Source organism: Suncus etruscus, chromosome 11 (genome assembly GCF_024139225.1).
Source record: "Suncus etruscus isolate mSunEtr1 chromosome 11, mSunEtr1.pri.cur, whole genome shotgun sequence".
Lineage (NCBI taxonomy): Eukaryota > Metazoa > Chordata > Mammalia > Eulipotyphla > Soricidae > Suncus > Suncus etruscus.
Genome location: NC_064858.1, coordinates 92,765,480 through 92,781,771, shown reverse-complemented (window position 1 = coordinate 92,781,771; position 16,292 = coordinate 92,765,480). Strand labels below are relative to the sequence as shown.

The 16,292-nt window shown below is 45.6% G+C and overlaps 1 protein-coding gene across 2 annotated transcripts in view; it reads right to left on the bottom strand.

The window, feature by feature from the left end:
* Positions 1–5,222, bottom strand: part of SRGAP1 (SLIT-ROBO Rho GTPase activating protein 1) — a 340,351-nt gene extending 335,129 nt beyond the window's left edge. For both annotated transcript variants that reach the window (XM_049782733.1, XM_049782732.1), the window contains exon 1: positions 5,046–5,222. In XM_049782733.1, the coding sequence (XP_049638690.1) occupies positions 5,046–5,112 (67 nt within the window). In that variant the 5' untranslated portion in view covers positions 5,113–5,222. The remainder of the gene's footprint in view (positions 1–5,045) is intronic.
* Positions 5,223–16,292: the final 11,070 nt, after the last annotated feature.

Sequence of the window (16,292 nt, the reverse complement as noted above, 5' to 3'; positions counted from 1 at the left end):
TGGATTGGCAGGATTAACATCATCAAAATGGCAATACTCCCCAAGGCATTATACAGATTTAATGCCATCCCTCTAAAGATACCCATGACATTCTTCAAAGAAGTGGATCAGACACTTTTGAAATTCATTTGGAACAATAAACACCCTCGAATAGCTAAAGCAATCATTGGGAAAAAGAATATGGGAGGAATTACTTTCCCCAACTTTAAACTGTACTACAAAGCAACAGTTATCAAAACAGCATGGTATTGGAATAAGGATAGGTCCTCAGATCAGTGGAATAGGCTTGAATACTCAGAAAATGTTCCCCAAAGATACAACCACCTAATTTTTGATAAAGGAGCAGGAAATCCTAAATGGAGCAGGGAAAGCCTCTTCAACAAGTGGTGTTGGCACAATTGGATAGCCACTTGCAAAAAATTAAACTTAGACCCCCAGCTAACATCATGTACAAAGGTAAAATCCAAATGGATTAAAGACCTCGATATCAGCCCCAAAACCATAAGATATATAGAACAGCACATAGGCAAAACACTCCAGGACATTACAGGCATCTTCAAGGAGGAAACTGCACTCTCCAAGCAAGTGAAAGCAGAGATTAACAGATGGGAATATATTAAGCTGAGAAGCTTCTGCACCTCAAAGGAAATAGTGCCCAGGATACAAGAGCCACCCACTGAGTGGGAGAAACTATTCACCCAATACCCATCAGATAAGGGGCTAATCTCCAAAATATACAAGGCACTGACAGAACTTTACAAGAAAAAAACATCTAACCCCATCAAAAAATGGGGAGAAGAAATGAACAGACACTTTGACAAAGAAGAAATACACATGGCCAAAAGACACATGAAAAAATGTTCCACATCACTAATCATCAGGGAGATGCAAATCAAAACAACGATGAGATACCACCTCACACCCCAGAGAATGGCACACATCACAAAGAATGAGAATAAACAGTGTTGGCGGGGATGTGGAGAGAAAGGAACTCTTATCCACTGCTGGTGGGAATGCTGTCTAGTTCAACCTTTATGGAAAGCGATATGGAGATTCCTCCAAAAACTGGAAATCGAGCTCCCATACGATCCAGCTATACCACTCCTAGGAATATACCCTAGGAACACAAAAATACAATACAAAAACCCCTTCCTTACACCTATATTCATTGCAGCTCTATTTACCATAGCAAGACTCTGGAAACAACCAAGATGCCCTTCAACAGACGAATGGCTAAAGAAACTGTGGTACATATACACAATGGAATATTATGCAGCTGTCAGGAGAGATGAAGTCATGAAATTTTCCTATACATGGATGTACATGGAATCTATTATGCTGAGTGAAATAAGTCAGAGAGAGAGAGAAAAACGCAGAATGGTCTCACTCATCTATGGGTTTTAAGAAAAATGAAAGACACCCTTGTAATAATAATTTTCAGACACAAAAGAGAAAAGAGCTGGAAGTTCCAGCTCACCTCAGGAAGCTCACCACAAAGAGTGATGAGTTTAGTTAGGGAAATAACTACATTTTGAACTGTCCTAATAATGAGAATGTATGAGGAAAATGGAGAGCCTGTCTAGAGTACAGGCGGGGGTCGGGTGGGACGAAGGGAGACTTGGGACATTGGTGATGGGAATGTTGCACTGGTGATGGGTGGTGTTCTTTACATGACTGAAACCCAAACACAATCATGTATGTAATTAAGGTGTTTAAATAAATTAAAAAAAAATGTTTACTAAGCATGGAGCCAAAGAGGTGGCTCAAAGGGCTAATGCTTTGTTATGTGAAGCCTAGGTTCAACCTTCCTCGATATGGCCCCAACATAACACGCCCCCTCCAAACGTACTTAGTAAAATGTACTTGGTCCCGCAGCATGGCATCTTCTCTAAGACTCAAAGACAAAGAATCTAAACTCCTTATAGGTGAGAAAATCCAGAAAAGGTGAGTGACTTGTTCAAAATAATACCTCTAGAAATATCTAGGGTTTTACACAGCTAGATGCTTTTCCTTACTTCAAAATAGTTCCTTGAAGTCTATTCCCAAATATTTTGGGATACAACCCACAACAAATATTTGGCAGACAACCAAATTCCACTTGCAAAATTATACCTTCAAATCAAACCTTTATTTGAGAATTCTGAGACAATGCCTCAGGTATAAGAGAAGTGAGATTATAAGAAAGAAAAGACAGAACCAAAGTGATAGCACAGCGGGTAGGGCATTTGCCTTGCATGCAGCCAACCCAGATTTGATCCCCAACATCTCCTATGGTCCCCCAGCCAGCAGCGATTTTTGAACTCAGTGTCAGAAATAACCCCTGAGCACTGCTGGGTGTGGCCAAGAAACCAAAAAAAAAAAAAAATTAAAGACAATGCAGAACCACAGTACAGGTATTGGTTTCTAAATGAGAAGGTTAAAAAATAAATCACAAATTAAAAAAAAGAAACTCTTCAAACCACGCACACACCTGTCACCCAGAGAGACCAATGTATGTGGCTTTCTTCTTGGGAAATAGACCTGTCTTTTTTTCCGAGCCAGGTTTTCCTTCAGCAACAGAACAGGCCACGTTTCTTTTGTTTGTCACCAGATGAAATTGCTGGCTAGAATTAAAGGAGCTGGTTGTTCTCAAACCACTGAGCTAGCCCTGTTGATTCATCTTTAAACAGGGACTCAGGAAATAAAACAAAACCAGAGTCCCATCTCCTAGGGACTCGTGCCATAAGAGTGCTAACCTCATGCTCCAAATCCTCTTAATTTTTATTTCTTTCCTGGTGGATTTTGCCAATAAGTACAGGTATGTATGTGACTAATTCCAATGTACTATCCAAGTTCCATAATGTGTACATCAATGTTGTACTATAGGCTAATGTTTAAGTATTTCAAAGGACATGAAGTCTGGACATCATTCCTCACAGAGGCAGGTAAGGTGTAGTAAAGAACCATAAACACTCCCCACTACTACCGTACCCCAAAGTACTCTTGGGTGTATTTTTAATTAAGGTTGAAGGGAAGAAGATCACTTTTTACCAGATGCAATTTGTTCCCAAAATAATCTTCACCACATTCAAAAATTTTACTGGGATTGGATATGATAGATCTCTTTTTTTTTGGGGGGGGGGGAGCGAGGGAGTTGGGGCCACACCCAGTATTGCTTGGGGGTTACTCTGCACTCAAGAATCAGTCCTGGTGGAATATAGGATATCCCAGGCCAGCCATATGCAAGGGAAGAACAGTTCCTGCTGTCCTATCTCTCCAGCTCAGATCTGTTTTAAAGACCTATTTTAAACAGTGCAACTCACCCCTGCCTGCTGGTTTTTAGTCGGTCTCAAGCATTTAAGTAGCCCTATAAATGCAAAATTCATACTCTGGAAGAAATCAATCATGAGATTATTCTTTTACAAAAGGAAATGACCATTGGTGTTACGGGCAAATGACCTTAGAGCAGAAATAATTAAACCAATACTTAGTGAAATCTGCCTCCCCTACTCCAGACAGCAGGAAAGAAGCCAGACTGGGCCCCTGGAAGACCTGCCACAAAGAGCCATGTGGAAAAACGCAAAGAGAAAAATGATGATTCAGAGCAAGAGTTCCGCCTTGGAAGGGAGGGTTTCAGGCTGTGTTGGAAAGAATGGAAGGTTTAAGGCGGTGTTAAGAAAGAATAGGTATGCTTATTACAAAGTTTACCTGTCTCTGAGGAAATAATCAGTTGGCTGCTAATATAACCTCTGTTCATGCAACCAATCCCTCTAAGTATGAATTAACTACATCCCAAACAGCTCCAGAACAACATTTGCTTACCTCCATTACAGGGGTCAGCCTAAAGGAAGCAGAAATGCCATGGCTTGCACATTGGCATGCCCCTGGCCATGATGAGCTGATCTGAATTCACACCCACCCGAGTGATAGAAGGTTCCCTCACCAGGTCTCTCCCAGGACACCAAGCATTTTGCCAACTTGACCACACAAAAGAACACCCCAGGTGCTCCTGCCTTGCCCAAGAAAAGTGCAGGAATGCCTTTCTCAGTGGCTCTTTCCACCAGCTTGCATGTGAACAAATGCAGGCATCTACAGTACAATTACATGAACTTTGCCGTCAGTATGCCAAAAGAACACTACCCATTGTCTCAATGGCCCATGAGAAACCACAAAAGGGGGGAAAAATCTGAAAAAAAAAAAATAATGGGGGGGGGGCAGAACTCCAGGGATTAAAAACAGTATGTTTAGCAAACACTTCAACTGCGATATATAATGCTTGTCATGGGAGAGAAGACATGTCCATGCTTTCCAAATCCTAAGGCACTTGAAGTAAGTAAAAAAATGCCTAACCAGCCGTCAGTGGGCGCTTTCATCAGTGGATCATGGAAATGAATGAAACAAGTCCTCAAAGAGTCAAACCTTCCTTTCACAGGCAAGGGGCTTCCAGCAAATGATAGAATACAAAGCAATGTTCCCGGAGTGGGAGTATGCGAGATGGCATGAAGTCTGACCCAGGAGAAAGGAGGAGTCAAATTCCACTGATCCCTGCTTGGCTCAGCTGCCCGGCTTTGGGGGCGCTAGCTATTGGATAGATGGGGGGGGGTCTCGCCCTAATAAATGACGATTGAACAATGCCAATGTCTGAAATTGCCGAGGCATTGTGACAATAGAATATATACTATGGACTATATTTACACATGCGGTATATACTATATTTATTTACTATATACACGCTATTGTGCAGTAGTATAAAGAGATATGGGGATGGGGAGGAAGGAGAGGGGACCTTGGATTCAAACCCCCCGCTGCCACCCGGCTCTCCCCTGGAAGAAAGTTTCGGGGGGCCAAACATGGTCAAGTTCAAGACAGTGTCGTCCCTCCCCGAGGTGCGCTCCAGGGTCCAGGGTCCAGCTCCCCGCGGACCTGCGCTCCCTACGTTGGGCCACTATGCGGGCAGACAGACAGACAGACAGACAGCCCACCCCCCCCAAGTTCCAGAGAAGCAGCAGGAGGCACAAAAGGAGCCTCGGCTGGGCAGCCCCGCTGCAACTCCAGTCGCCCCTTACCTTTGACTTGGCTCTCGTACTCGGCGATGATCTCTTTGTCCTTTTTGAATCTGCTCGGGGTGGACATTCTCCAGCTCTTGGGGTGGGGAGGCTGGCGGTGGCTCTCGGGGGGCCAAGTTCTGCGCAGGGGTGACACCCCGGGGAGTCTCGTTGGAGAGAGAGAAAGAGAGATAGACAGAGAGAGGAGAGAGAGAGAGAGAGAGAGTTTGTGCTTGCGCCCGCCTGGGCAAGCAAGAGAGAGAGGAGAAGGAGGAAGAGGGAGAAAAGCAAGCTCTAGACTAGCCCGGGCGCTGGCACCATGCTCCCGGACGTAGCAACCATCGGGGAGTCGCTCATGGGTGGGTGGGTGGGTGTGTGGGTGGGTGGATCAGGGGTTCGAGCCCAGCGCGCTGCCAACTCCAGGGGCGAGCTGCTGGATGGAGCAGGAGGTGCTGCCGGGGTTGGGGCAGGGGGTGGGGGTCTCCCCAAGTGGGGAGAAGGTCTCCCGGCAAACCCCACCCGGAGCCTGGAGCCCGGTCGCTTCTTCTAGGCGCGCTGGGCAGAGTCGGGGCTCGCGCTGACGCTCCGCACCATTGTTCGGGCCCCGCGCCGGGGGAGTCGCGTCGCTCGCTGGCTCGCTCGCTCGCTCGGCGGGGGGCGGCGCCGGGACCCTCCCTTCCTGCTCAGCCGCCCGCCTAGTCCCGGGATGCTGCTCCCGGCTATTGCTGTGGCTGCTGTTCCTGTTGCAGTTGCAGTTGCTATTTCAGCTAGAGTTGCAGTTGCAGCTACGATGGCTGTTGCTCCGGCAGCTACTGTTGCTGTTGCAGCTTCTGTTACTGTTGCAGTTGCAGTTGCAGCCACTGTTGCTGTTGCAGCTCCTCTTACTGTTGCAGTTGCAGTTGCAGCTACAGTTGCTGTTGCTTCCCCAGTTGCAGTTGCCGAGTCCAGTCGAGTCGAGTCGAGTCGAGTCGAGTCTCCCGAGCCGGGGCCCCGGGGTGCCGAGAACGCCCTGGCCCCGCGGTGGGTCCCCCCCAGCCCGCTGCTGCCCCCCGGAGGCCGCACGACCGATCCACGCCCGGCAGAGCCGACTTTGCAGGGCTCTTTCTTTCCCGACGGGGCTCCTGGGGTGCGGGGTGCCGGACGCTTGGCTGCAAGGCCGGTCGGTCGGAGTTTCGGAAAGCCAAGGCGGGCAGGTGGAGGCCTCTGGCGGCCGCCGCCGGCGGTGTGTGGGTGGGTGAGTGAGTGGGTGGGTGGGCGACGCCCCCCGCTGCTCCCCGCTCCTCCTTCCGCGGCTGGAAAGCCCCCTTCCTTCCTGGCCCACCGCGGGGGTGTGTTTGGTGGAAGCTCCCCCGAATTCTCCCAGAGAAAAGCAAGGAAAGCCGTGTCCCCCACTCGCGCAGGAGAGGGTTCCCCAGAGGACCCCACTTGCGCAAGGGATGAGGGTCCCAGAGGTTTCACCCAAGAAGTGGACACTGCACCGTGAGCCAAGAACCCCGTTGGGGCCAGGAAGAGAGATCCAAGAGCTGGGGCGTGTCCCTGCCACCTCCTGCTCTGGGAGTGAGCTCCTAGCTAGGAGTTGGCCTAGACCTGGAAGTGCAGCCCCCAACCCCCAAATCTCAGAGAAATAGGGGAACTCTTCCACTTAACCAGAGAAAAACAGGACCAGCTACACCCTAATAATATATTACAGGGCCCGGAGAGATAGCACAGCGCCGTTTGCCTTGCAAGCAGCCGATCCAGGACCAAAGGTGGTCGGTTCGAATCCCGGTGTCCCATATGGTCCCCTGTGCCTGCCAGGAGCTATTTCTGAGCAGACAGCCAGGAGTAACCCCTGAGCACCACCGGGTGTGACCCAAAAACCAAAAACCAAAAAAAAAAAAAAAATAATAATAATAATAATAATATATTACAATCTACACAGCCAAACACTGGACCTGGGGGGGGGGCAGCACGGGCTGAGATCAAAGGGATGGGGCACCTCATAATACACTGCAGAAACCACAGCATCTCCAGGGGGCACCCGGAGATCCATGGGTGAAAGGAAGATGGGGAGATCTGGTGGTGGAAAAGGCATGGGTGGACCATACTTAGTGCCCCTATGCTTTTAGATGGTCACATTTACCTATTGGGACCTTTCCTGGCTCCATTCGGATCACTTCTCAAGTGTAAAGACCTGATTTATTGACATGAAGGCCACGACAAGTATCCAAATGTTTTTCCCTAAAAATATATATATATAAAAAAATCTCGGGGCCGGAGAGATAGCATGGAGGTAAGTAAGGCGTTTGCCTTGCATGCAGAAGGTCGATGGTTCGCATCCCATCCCATCCCATGTGGTCCCCTGAGTCTGCCAGGAGCGATTTCTGAGCGAAGAGCCAGGAATAACCCCTGAGCGCCAAAGGGTGTGACCCCCCAAAAAAAAAAAATCTCTAAAGAAGAGGATTTTAGGCCCTGATTTTCTTTTCTAATGTAACCTGAGAGAAACTTTCGAGTTCTTATTTGAGCTAGAGGGGAAACTAAGAGGTAGGAATTCAGAGCACTGTGCTAAAGGGAACCCAAGGTCTGTTGTATAAATAAATTATTACCACAGTATAGGTATGCAGTAAGAAAGAGAGATACTTCCAACTTTAGGAGCCCAGGGGTAGGAGAATAGACTGCAAGAGGAAAAGGAGTCCTGCAGAAGTGTATTTGGGCTGAATTTAAGAGATGAATAGTGGTTAGTTCACCACCTTAAAGGACTGCATTTCAGAGGAAAACAGGAGTATTTATACATATGTGTGTGTATGTGTGTGTGTATATACATATATATATATATATATATATATATATATATATATATACATATACATACTCTGAGACTATTACAACAGAGTTAAAACAAGGTCTCCTTATCAAGTAAAAAATACTTAAATAGGGGCTGGAGCGGTGACACAAGCAGTGGGGCATTTGCCTTGCATGAGCTGACCTAGGACGAACTGTGGATCTTCCGGTGTCCCATATGGTCCCTGGAGCCAGGAGCGATTTCTGAGCACATAGCCAGGAAGTAACCCCTGAGCGTCATCGGGTGTGGCCCAAAAACCAAAAAAAGAAAGAAAAAAAAGGTATTTAAATATTTTAAATAAATGCATTTTCTTAATTTCTTTCTTTTGGGGGGCATGGGCATACTGGGTGAGGCTTAGGGGTTACTCCTGGCCTGTGCTAAAGAGATAATTCCTGGCGGCTCTCCTGGAACTTTAAGTGATGTTAAAGATTCAACCCAGTTCAGCCACTTGTCTTACAAGTGAACTCTCTCTCCAACCCCCAACAAGTCCATTTTCAAATGTTTTTAAAAATCATATATAGATATATATACATATATCTATATATAGCTATAGTGGGGTGCCCTCTATCCCACCCATAGCACCCCTTGAGTAAGCAGTACTGTACTCAAATCGAAACAAGTACTGTCAGGCTTGCACCACCAAACTAAAATCACTAGAAATTACCTCAGCCAACCACTCATCTGACAAAGGGTGAACATAAACAAGATACACAAATTACTGGTAAAATTGAGAAAGACAAAAAGAATCAATCTCATCAAAAATGGGTAAAGAGGGGCCGGAGTGATAGCATAGTGGTTAGGCATTTGTCTTGCATGCTGCCGGCCAGGGCTGTACCAGGTCTTGATTACCGACATCCCATATGATATGGTCCCCAAGCCTGCCAGGAGCGATTTCTGAGAACAGAGCCAGGAGTAATCCCTGAGCACAGCCAGGTGTGGCCCCAAAACAAAAATGGGTAGAAGAGATGAACAGAAACTTTCTCAGTGAAAATGATTATGATCATATACATATGGAAAAATGCTGTGCATGAAAACCCAAACTATGAGATAGTGCCTCAAACCAGTCAGACAGGCACACATCACAAAGAGCAAAAATAGCCAGTATTGATGTGAATGTGAGAGAAAGAAACACTCATCCATTGCTAATGGGAATGTTACTTGGTTCAATCTTTTTGAAAAACAATTTTGGAAAATTTACCCAAATACTAAGGATTGAGGGGCTGAAGAGCAGGTAGCAGTAGTCGGCAGCCTACAGCTCGCGAGCCACATGTGGCTCTTTACACTTTTAATTTGGCTCTTCTGTGTGCCGTGCGGCTGCTCCAGGAGTCAGACTCTGCTCCTAGCCTCTGTCAGTGCATGCCCTGTGTGGCTCTCAAAATAAATTTCAATCATGGTTTTGGCGAGATTTGGCTCAGTTGAAAAAAAAGGTTACCGACCACTGAGTAGTGCATTTGCCTTTCAGGCAGCTAACCTGGGTTTCAGTCCCCTACATCCCACATGGTCCCCTGCTAGGAGAAATTTCTGAGTGCAGAGCCAGGAGTAAGCTCTGAGCATTGCTGGATGTAGCCAACCTACTTCCCCCACCAAAACCAAAACAAAAATCTAAGAATTGAGCTTTCTTATGACCTAAAAATTCTACTTCTTAGCATCTACCCAAGGGCCCAAATACACAATTCCAGAAAGACTTTAGTGCTTCTATGTTTATTGTAATACTGTTCACGGTGGCCAAAATCTGGAAACAACTCAAGTGTCCAAGAACAGATGACTGGATAAAGAAAATAATACACACACACACACACACACACACACACACACACACACACACACACACACACACACACACATGCACCACCACACCACACACACAGCATAAATATTCGACTAAGGAAAAAACAAAATCATACAATTTGTCACTACATGAATAGATCCATAGAGAAACATGCAGACTGAAATCAGGCAGAAAGAAAAGATCAAACACAGAATGATCTCTGTCATATGTGGGATATAAAGAAGTTAATAAGGAGGGTCAGAGTGATAGCACAGCAGGTAGAACTTTTGCCTTGCAAGCGACTGATCCCACTCAAATCCCCAGCACCCATACTGTCCCTCAAGCCTGCTGGGAGTAATTTCTGAGCACATAGCCAGGAATAACCCCTGAGCATTGCTGGGTGTGGGCCCAAGATACAGAACAAAGTAAGTTATTAAGGGAATAACAAATGACTAAAAGTAACAGAATCTTGAGAACTGATTGTTTGTTTGTTTGTTTTATTTTGGTGCCACAACCTGCGGTGCTGCTCAGGGGGCTATTTCTGGCTCAGCATTCAGAAATTGCTCCTGGCAGGCTCAGGGGACCATATGGGATGCTGGAGATTGAACCAGAGTCCATCCTGGTCGGCCACATGCAAGACAAAAGCCCTACCTTTGTGCTATCATTCTGGGCCTGAGAACAGATTCTGGCATCACAGAACTGAACTTACTATACTGATGGAAGGGAGGAGCAGAAGTGAGACGGTGATAGAAGGTAGTGGATATCCCTGTATAAATATAGGTGTGGATAGGTGTAGAATGCTGTGTCCATGAAACCCTAACATGGACAGTATTATAAATCAGATGAGTAATTTAAAAAAATTAAAAAAGAAAAGAACAGACTATAATTTTTTTCTTTTTGGGGGGGGGGTCACAGCTGGCAGCACTCAGAGGTTACTCCTGGCTCTACGTTCAGAAATCACTCCTGGCAGGCTCAGGGGACTATATGGGATGTCAGGATTCGAACCAGAGTCCTTCTGCAGGCAAGGCAAATGCCCTACCTCTTGCTACCTCTCCGGCCCACAATGAACCACAGACTCACATAGCCAGGTAAGTATTGCCAGATGAGTGGTCTCTAGAAAAGAAATAGGTACTCACAGCACCACAGACCACTATAGGTATCCAATTATTATAGTATTGTGCAAAGCTGACATAAGGAAGCCATTTTAGTATGGAGCCAGGTAGACACTAAACGGAAAATATACTTTCCTTTTTAAAATAGACCAAACACAATTGTTGGAAAGGTCACCCAGGTCATAAGAGTTAATGATTCAAGACTTTGGGTTTTTGTGTTGCGTCAGAGAATACAATCAATAATTATGTACAACTAAAAGGAGCATATGCTTGTTAAAACTAATTATCTCTTTTCTTTAACAATTTACCACATCTTCCTCTTTTCATCCATAAAACCTGGCTTTCTGCCACTTCTGTCTATCCTAGGTTTCTTAATTTTTCTTTTCTTTCTTTCCTCCATGTTATATCTCTGGCCCCTCTTCTTTTTTTTAAATATCTTTATACAATTTGATTACAAACATGATTGTAGTTGGGTTTCAGTTATATAAAGAACACCCACCTTCACCAGTGCAGCATTACCATCACCAATGCCTCAAATCTTCCACCTCTCTACCCTCCCGCCTGTATTTGAGGCAGGCTTTCTGCTTCCCTCATTCATTCACATTGTTATGTTAGTTGTGAGTGTAGTTATTGTTGCAAGTCAGCCCTTGATGGGGCTGACTGATGGAGGGATGGAGGATGAGGTCTTTCCCCTTTAGCTGGGAGCACACCTCTGCCACCCTGTTCAGCCGGCGGTTCTGAGGTGAAGCAGTGGGTAAAAGGCTAGCAGACAGTCAGGCTTGTGAAAATATCAGCTTTATTCCAAGGACATGACTGAAGCCAAAAGCCTCAGCATCAGTTCCAGCCAAAAAGCCCCTCGCCTTCCACAGACCCTTGTTTTTATTTCCCAGAATCAGGTATCACCCAATGGTGGGATCAGGTACCACCCAATGGTGGAATCAGAATCAGGTACCACCCTAGGGTGGGAGCAGAATGCCAGGTCACACCCTAGGGTAGGGCACAATCACCGATCAGGGTAGGGTCAGTAACATAATAATCCCATGGAAATGTTTACATACACAACAGTTATCACTCTTTGTGGTGAGCTTCATGACGTGAGGTGGACCTTCCAGCTCTCATCTCTATCGTCTCTGAGAATTATTACAAAAAATGTCTTTTATTTGTCTTAAAACCCATAGATGAGTGAGACTATTCTGCGTCTATCTCTCTCCCTCTGACTTATTTTACTCAGCATAGTAGATTCCATGTGCATCCATGTATAGGAAAATGTCATGACTTCATCTCTCCTGATGGCTGCATAATATTTCATTGTGTATATATACCACAGATTTTTTAGCCATTCATCTGTTAAAGGGCATCTTGGTTGTTTTCAATGTCTGGCTATTTTTATTTTCTTTTTGCTTAGTTTTTGTTATTTGGTTGATAAGTTTTTGAGCCACACCCAGGTGAGCACAAAGGTTACTTCAGGTTTTGCACTCAGGAATCACTCTGGGGGCCATATGGAATGCTGGGGAACCAACCCCAAGTTGACTGTGTGCAATGAAAGCAGCCTACCCGCTATCCTATCTCTCCAGCCTTGCTTTAGATTTCCTATCTGGATCCCAAGTGAACTTGCTTTGCCTTTTGACTGCCACTTGACCTTTTAGTTGTTATTATGTCCCAGTTTAAATGCTCTTTCAATAAACGCTATTTAATAATCAGATGCTATATTAATTCTCTCTCATTGTAACATCAAATGAACTATCAATAAAGTTGTTTTAGTTTTTTGGGGTTTTTTTTTGTTGTTGTTGTTTTTTTTGGTTTTTTTTTTTTTTTTGGTTTTTGGGCCACACCCGGTGGCGCTCAGAAGTCGCTCCTGGCTTGGGGAACCATATGGGAGGCCGGGGGATCGAACCGAGGTCTGTCCTAGGCTAGCGCTGGCAAGGCAGACACCTTACCTCTAGCGCCACTGCGCCAGTCCCAATAAAGTTTTTTTGAATACTCTTAATATTAGCGTGGCACCTTTTATTCTTATTGAAGATTGAATTCATCCACTGACTAAACAAAGCATTTTCTATCATGCTTTCAAGAGCCCTAGGGATCAGTCAACCTGGGCTTTAATCTCTAGTAACACAAATTACCCCCTGAGCACCTTCTCTTCAATAAAGAAAACAGGCAGAGCACCTCTGAGCACCACCAAGTAACCCAAAAACAAAGAAACAAAAAAAAAAAAAATTTAACTCTACACAGTGGATGCCTTTGTCCTGATTTTATAGATGAAAAATCTAGAGGTTCATTACTTTCCATAAAGATCTGGCTGGTCAAGTTTGTCTATTACTTCTTTGCTTCCAACATGGGTGTTCCTTTCAACTTTTATTCAGCTCCCCATGAATGAAAGGGCTGTAATCATAAATGCACATGAAGCCTGTTCACTTGACTGAGCTAAACTATGGGTTCATGCTTTTCTGAGTCATAGTTTTCTGTTGATTATGCAGCATTTCAGTGTGCTTAAACAATCAGTTATTCTCACAGGCTGAGGCTTTCTTTATCTTTCCCCGATATGTATAGTAAGAGTTTGGGGCCACACCCAGCTTGTTTGAGGCTTATTCCTGGCTCTGTCCTCTAGCATTAGCCCTGGCAGAAGTCAAGGGACCACACTTTATGTAATACTATGGATTGAACCTTGGCTTGCTATGTACAAGGCAATCACTTTCCTCCCTAAGCTATCTCTCCATAATTCCTCCATCTTCTCTATGTTCAAGAGTTTACTCTGGGGGCCAGAGAAATAGTACAGCAGTAGGGTATTTGCTTTGCATGCAGCAAATTCAGGATGGACTGTGGTTCGAGTCCCAGCGTCTCATATGGTCCCCTGAGCCTGCCAGGAGCAATTTCTGAGTGCAGAGCCAGAAGTTACCCGGAGCAACAGCGGGTGTGAACCAAATAACATAAAACAAACAGAAAAGAGTTTACACTGGAGCCTAAAGAGACACCTGTATGAAGAACCCACTAGAGACTGTAGTGATAGTAAAATGGGTGATATCTTGCCTTCTTTGAGACTAACCCAAGTTCTATTATAGTCACTGATGTTGCTCATGGTCCCCCAAACAGCACGATGGTGTTCTCTGAGGACTGAGCCAGGAGTAAGCCTTCAGCTTACTCTAGCTTACTTAACCTAGCAAAGGATCCTCTCTACAGATTGGGAGTTGAAAATAAATGCCTGTGACTTAAAATTCCAAAAAACCTAGTCAACCAACCTTGGGAGATAAGCGATTGTGGTTTTGATTCTCACACTAACTTTCTGTGACCTTGCTCCACCTTGTGGTAGCTCTGGTATTTCATGTTTTTGGTTTGTTTGGATTTTTGCTGCAGAACAGGGAAGACTGTTTTCACCTTGCCCCTTAACACATACCCTGCCAGACACACTCTCTTTTGGGGGGGGGGGGGTTGGAGGGCTGGGGGCAGGGTACCTCTGGCTTGGGTGGCCATGAGATAGATGCTAGGATAGAACCCAGAGCTCCCCAGTGTAAAGTGTGTGTTCCTGTGTCCTTTGAGCTATCACCCCAACTCCCCTCCACACCACCACCACCACCACCATCACCACCACCATCACATTGCAACTTTTGTTTTTGTTTTTGGGTCTCACTCAGTGGTGACCAGGGCTTACTCCTGGCTCTGCGCTCAGAAATCCCTCTTGGCAGGCTCAGAGGACCATATGGGATGCCAGGGATTTAACCCAGGTCTGTCCTGGGTTGGCTGATCTATTTCTCCTGCCCACATTGCAACTTATTTGGGGTCGGGGGTGTCACACCCGGCGACACTCAGTGATTACTTCTGGCTATGTGCTCAGAAATAGCTCCTGACTTGGGGGACCATATGGGATGCTGGGGGATCGAACTGAGGTCTGGCCTAGGCTGGTGTGCGCAAGGCAGACGCCTAACAGCTCATGCCACCGCTCCGGCCCCCAACATTGCAACTTTTCTTTAACATTGCAACTTTTTAAGAGCATATGCTGAGACCTGATAGTGAGGTTTTACAACAGATTAATCCATTCTGTTATTTAGTGTTTTTCTTTCAAAGCCACTTTAAATTTCCCAAAGTAAAAACTAATCTACTATCTGATCATGCATGTTTTATTTTAGACCCAACCAAAGCATCAGAACATGCACTGTTGGACATATCATAACTCTGTGATCTCTCAACTTTATAAATTGTTTACAGTCGTGCTTTGAGTGGATGGAATTTTTTGTTGGTGGCATGTAAAACCCTGGGAAAGGGTTTTATAAAGTATGACCTTACTATTCATCTACTTGTATCAGCATTTCCCTGAAAGTCTGCATACTATAGCCACACATATATACTTAAAGACAGGTTTTTCTTTCTTAAAAAAAAAAAATGCTTAATTTGTGTTAGGGACACCTCCAGCAGTGATTAATAGCTGCTCCAGACTTGGTACTTGGTAAACCATGTGGTGCCAGGGTTCTAATTTGAGCCTCCTACAAATCACAGTATATCCTTTAAACCCATTGAGTATCTCTCCAACCCAGGTCTCAACCTTTGGTTTTTTTTTTGTTTGTTTGTTTGGTTGGTTGGTTGGTTTTTGGGTCACACCTGGCAGCGCTTAGGGGTTACCCCTGGCTCTATGCTCAGAAATCGCTCCTGGCGGGCTCGGGGGACCATGTGGGATGTCGGGATTTAAACCACCGTCCTTCTGCATGCAAGGCAAACGCCTTACCTCCATGCTATCTCTCCGGCCCCATTTTTTTGAGGGGGAGGGGATGTTGGGTCACACCTGATGGCGATGGGCAGTGTGGGGGCTGACTTTTCCCAGTTCTGTGCTCAGTGCGTGGGGGACCATGTGATGCTGGGGGTTGGATCAGAGTTGGATACATACAGAGAAATGCCTTAATCCCCATACTCTTTCTCTAGTTCCCAAGTCTCAAGTTTTTTTTTTTTTGGGGGGGGGGGGGCACACTCGTTGACGCTCATGGGTTACTCCTGGCTATGGGCTCAGAAATCTATCCTGGCTTAAGGGAACCGTCTAGAACGCCAGGGAATCAAACCTGGTCTGTCCTAGGGAAGCACTTGCAAGGCTTTACCTCTAGGGCTCTGGCCCCATCCCAGGTCTCAAATTTTATGTGCATAAAAATCAATTGAAAATTTTATTAACTTGCACTTCTGAGGCCTTCTTGGACCAGAACTGAGACCCTGCATTTTGTTTATTTTTTTGTTTGTTTGTTTTGGGGCCACACCCGGCAGCACTCAGGGGTTATTCTTAGCTCTCTGCTCAGAAATCGCTCCTGTCAGGCACTGGGGACCATATGGGATGCTGGGATTCAAACCATCATTGGTCCTGGGTCAGCCTCTTGCAACGTAAATGCCCTACCACTGTGCTATCTCTCCGGCCCCAGATCCTGCATATTTTTGGTTTTTATCTTTAGCCACACCTAGTGGTGCTCACAGCTAGCTTCTGGGGTTACTACCGAAAAGGCCTGAGTGCCCTGTGGTGCCAGGGATTGAACTCAGGTTGGTTGTATACAAAGCAAAAGCATTATATGTTCTGGCTGAATGCGCCTGCATTTCTAATCATG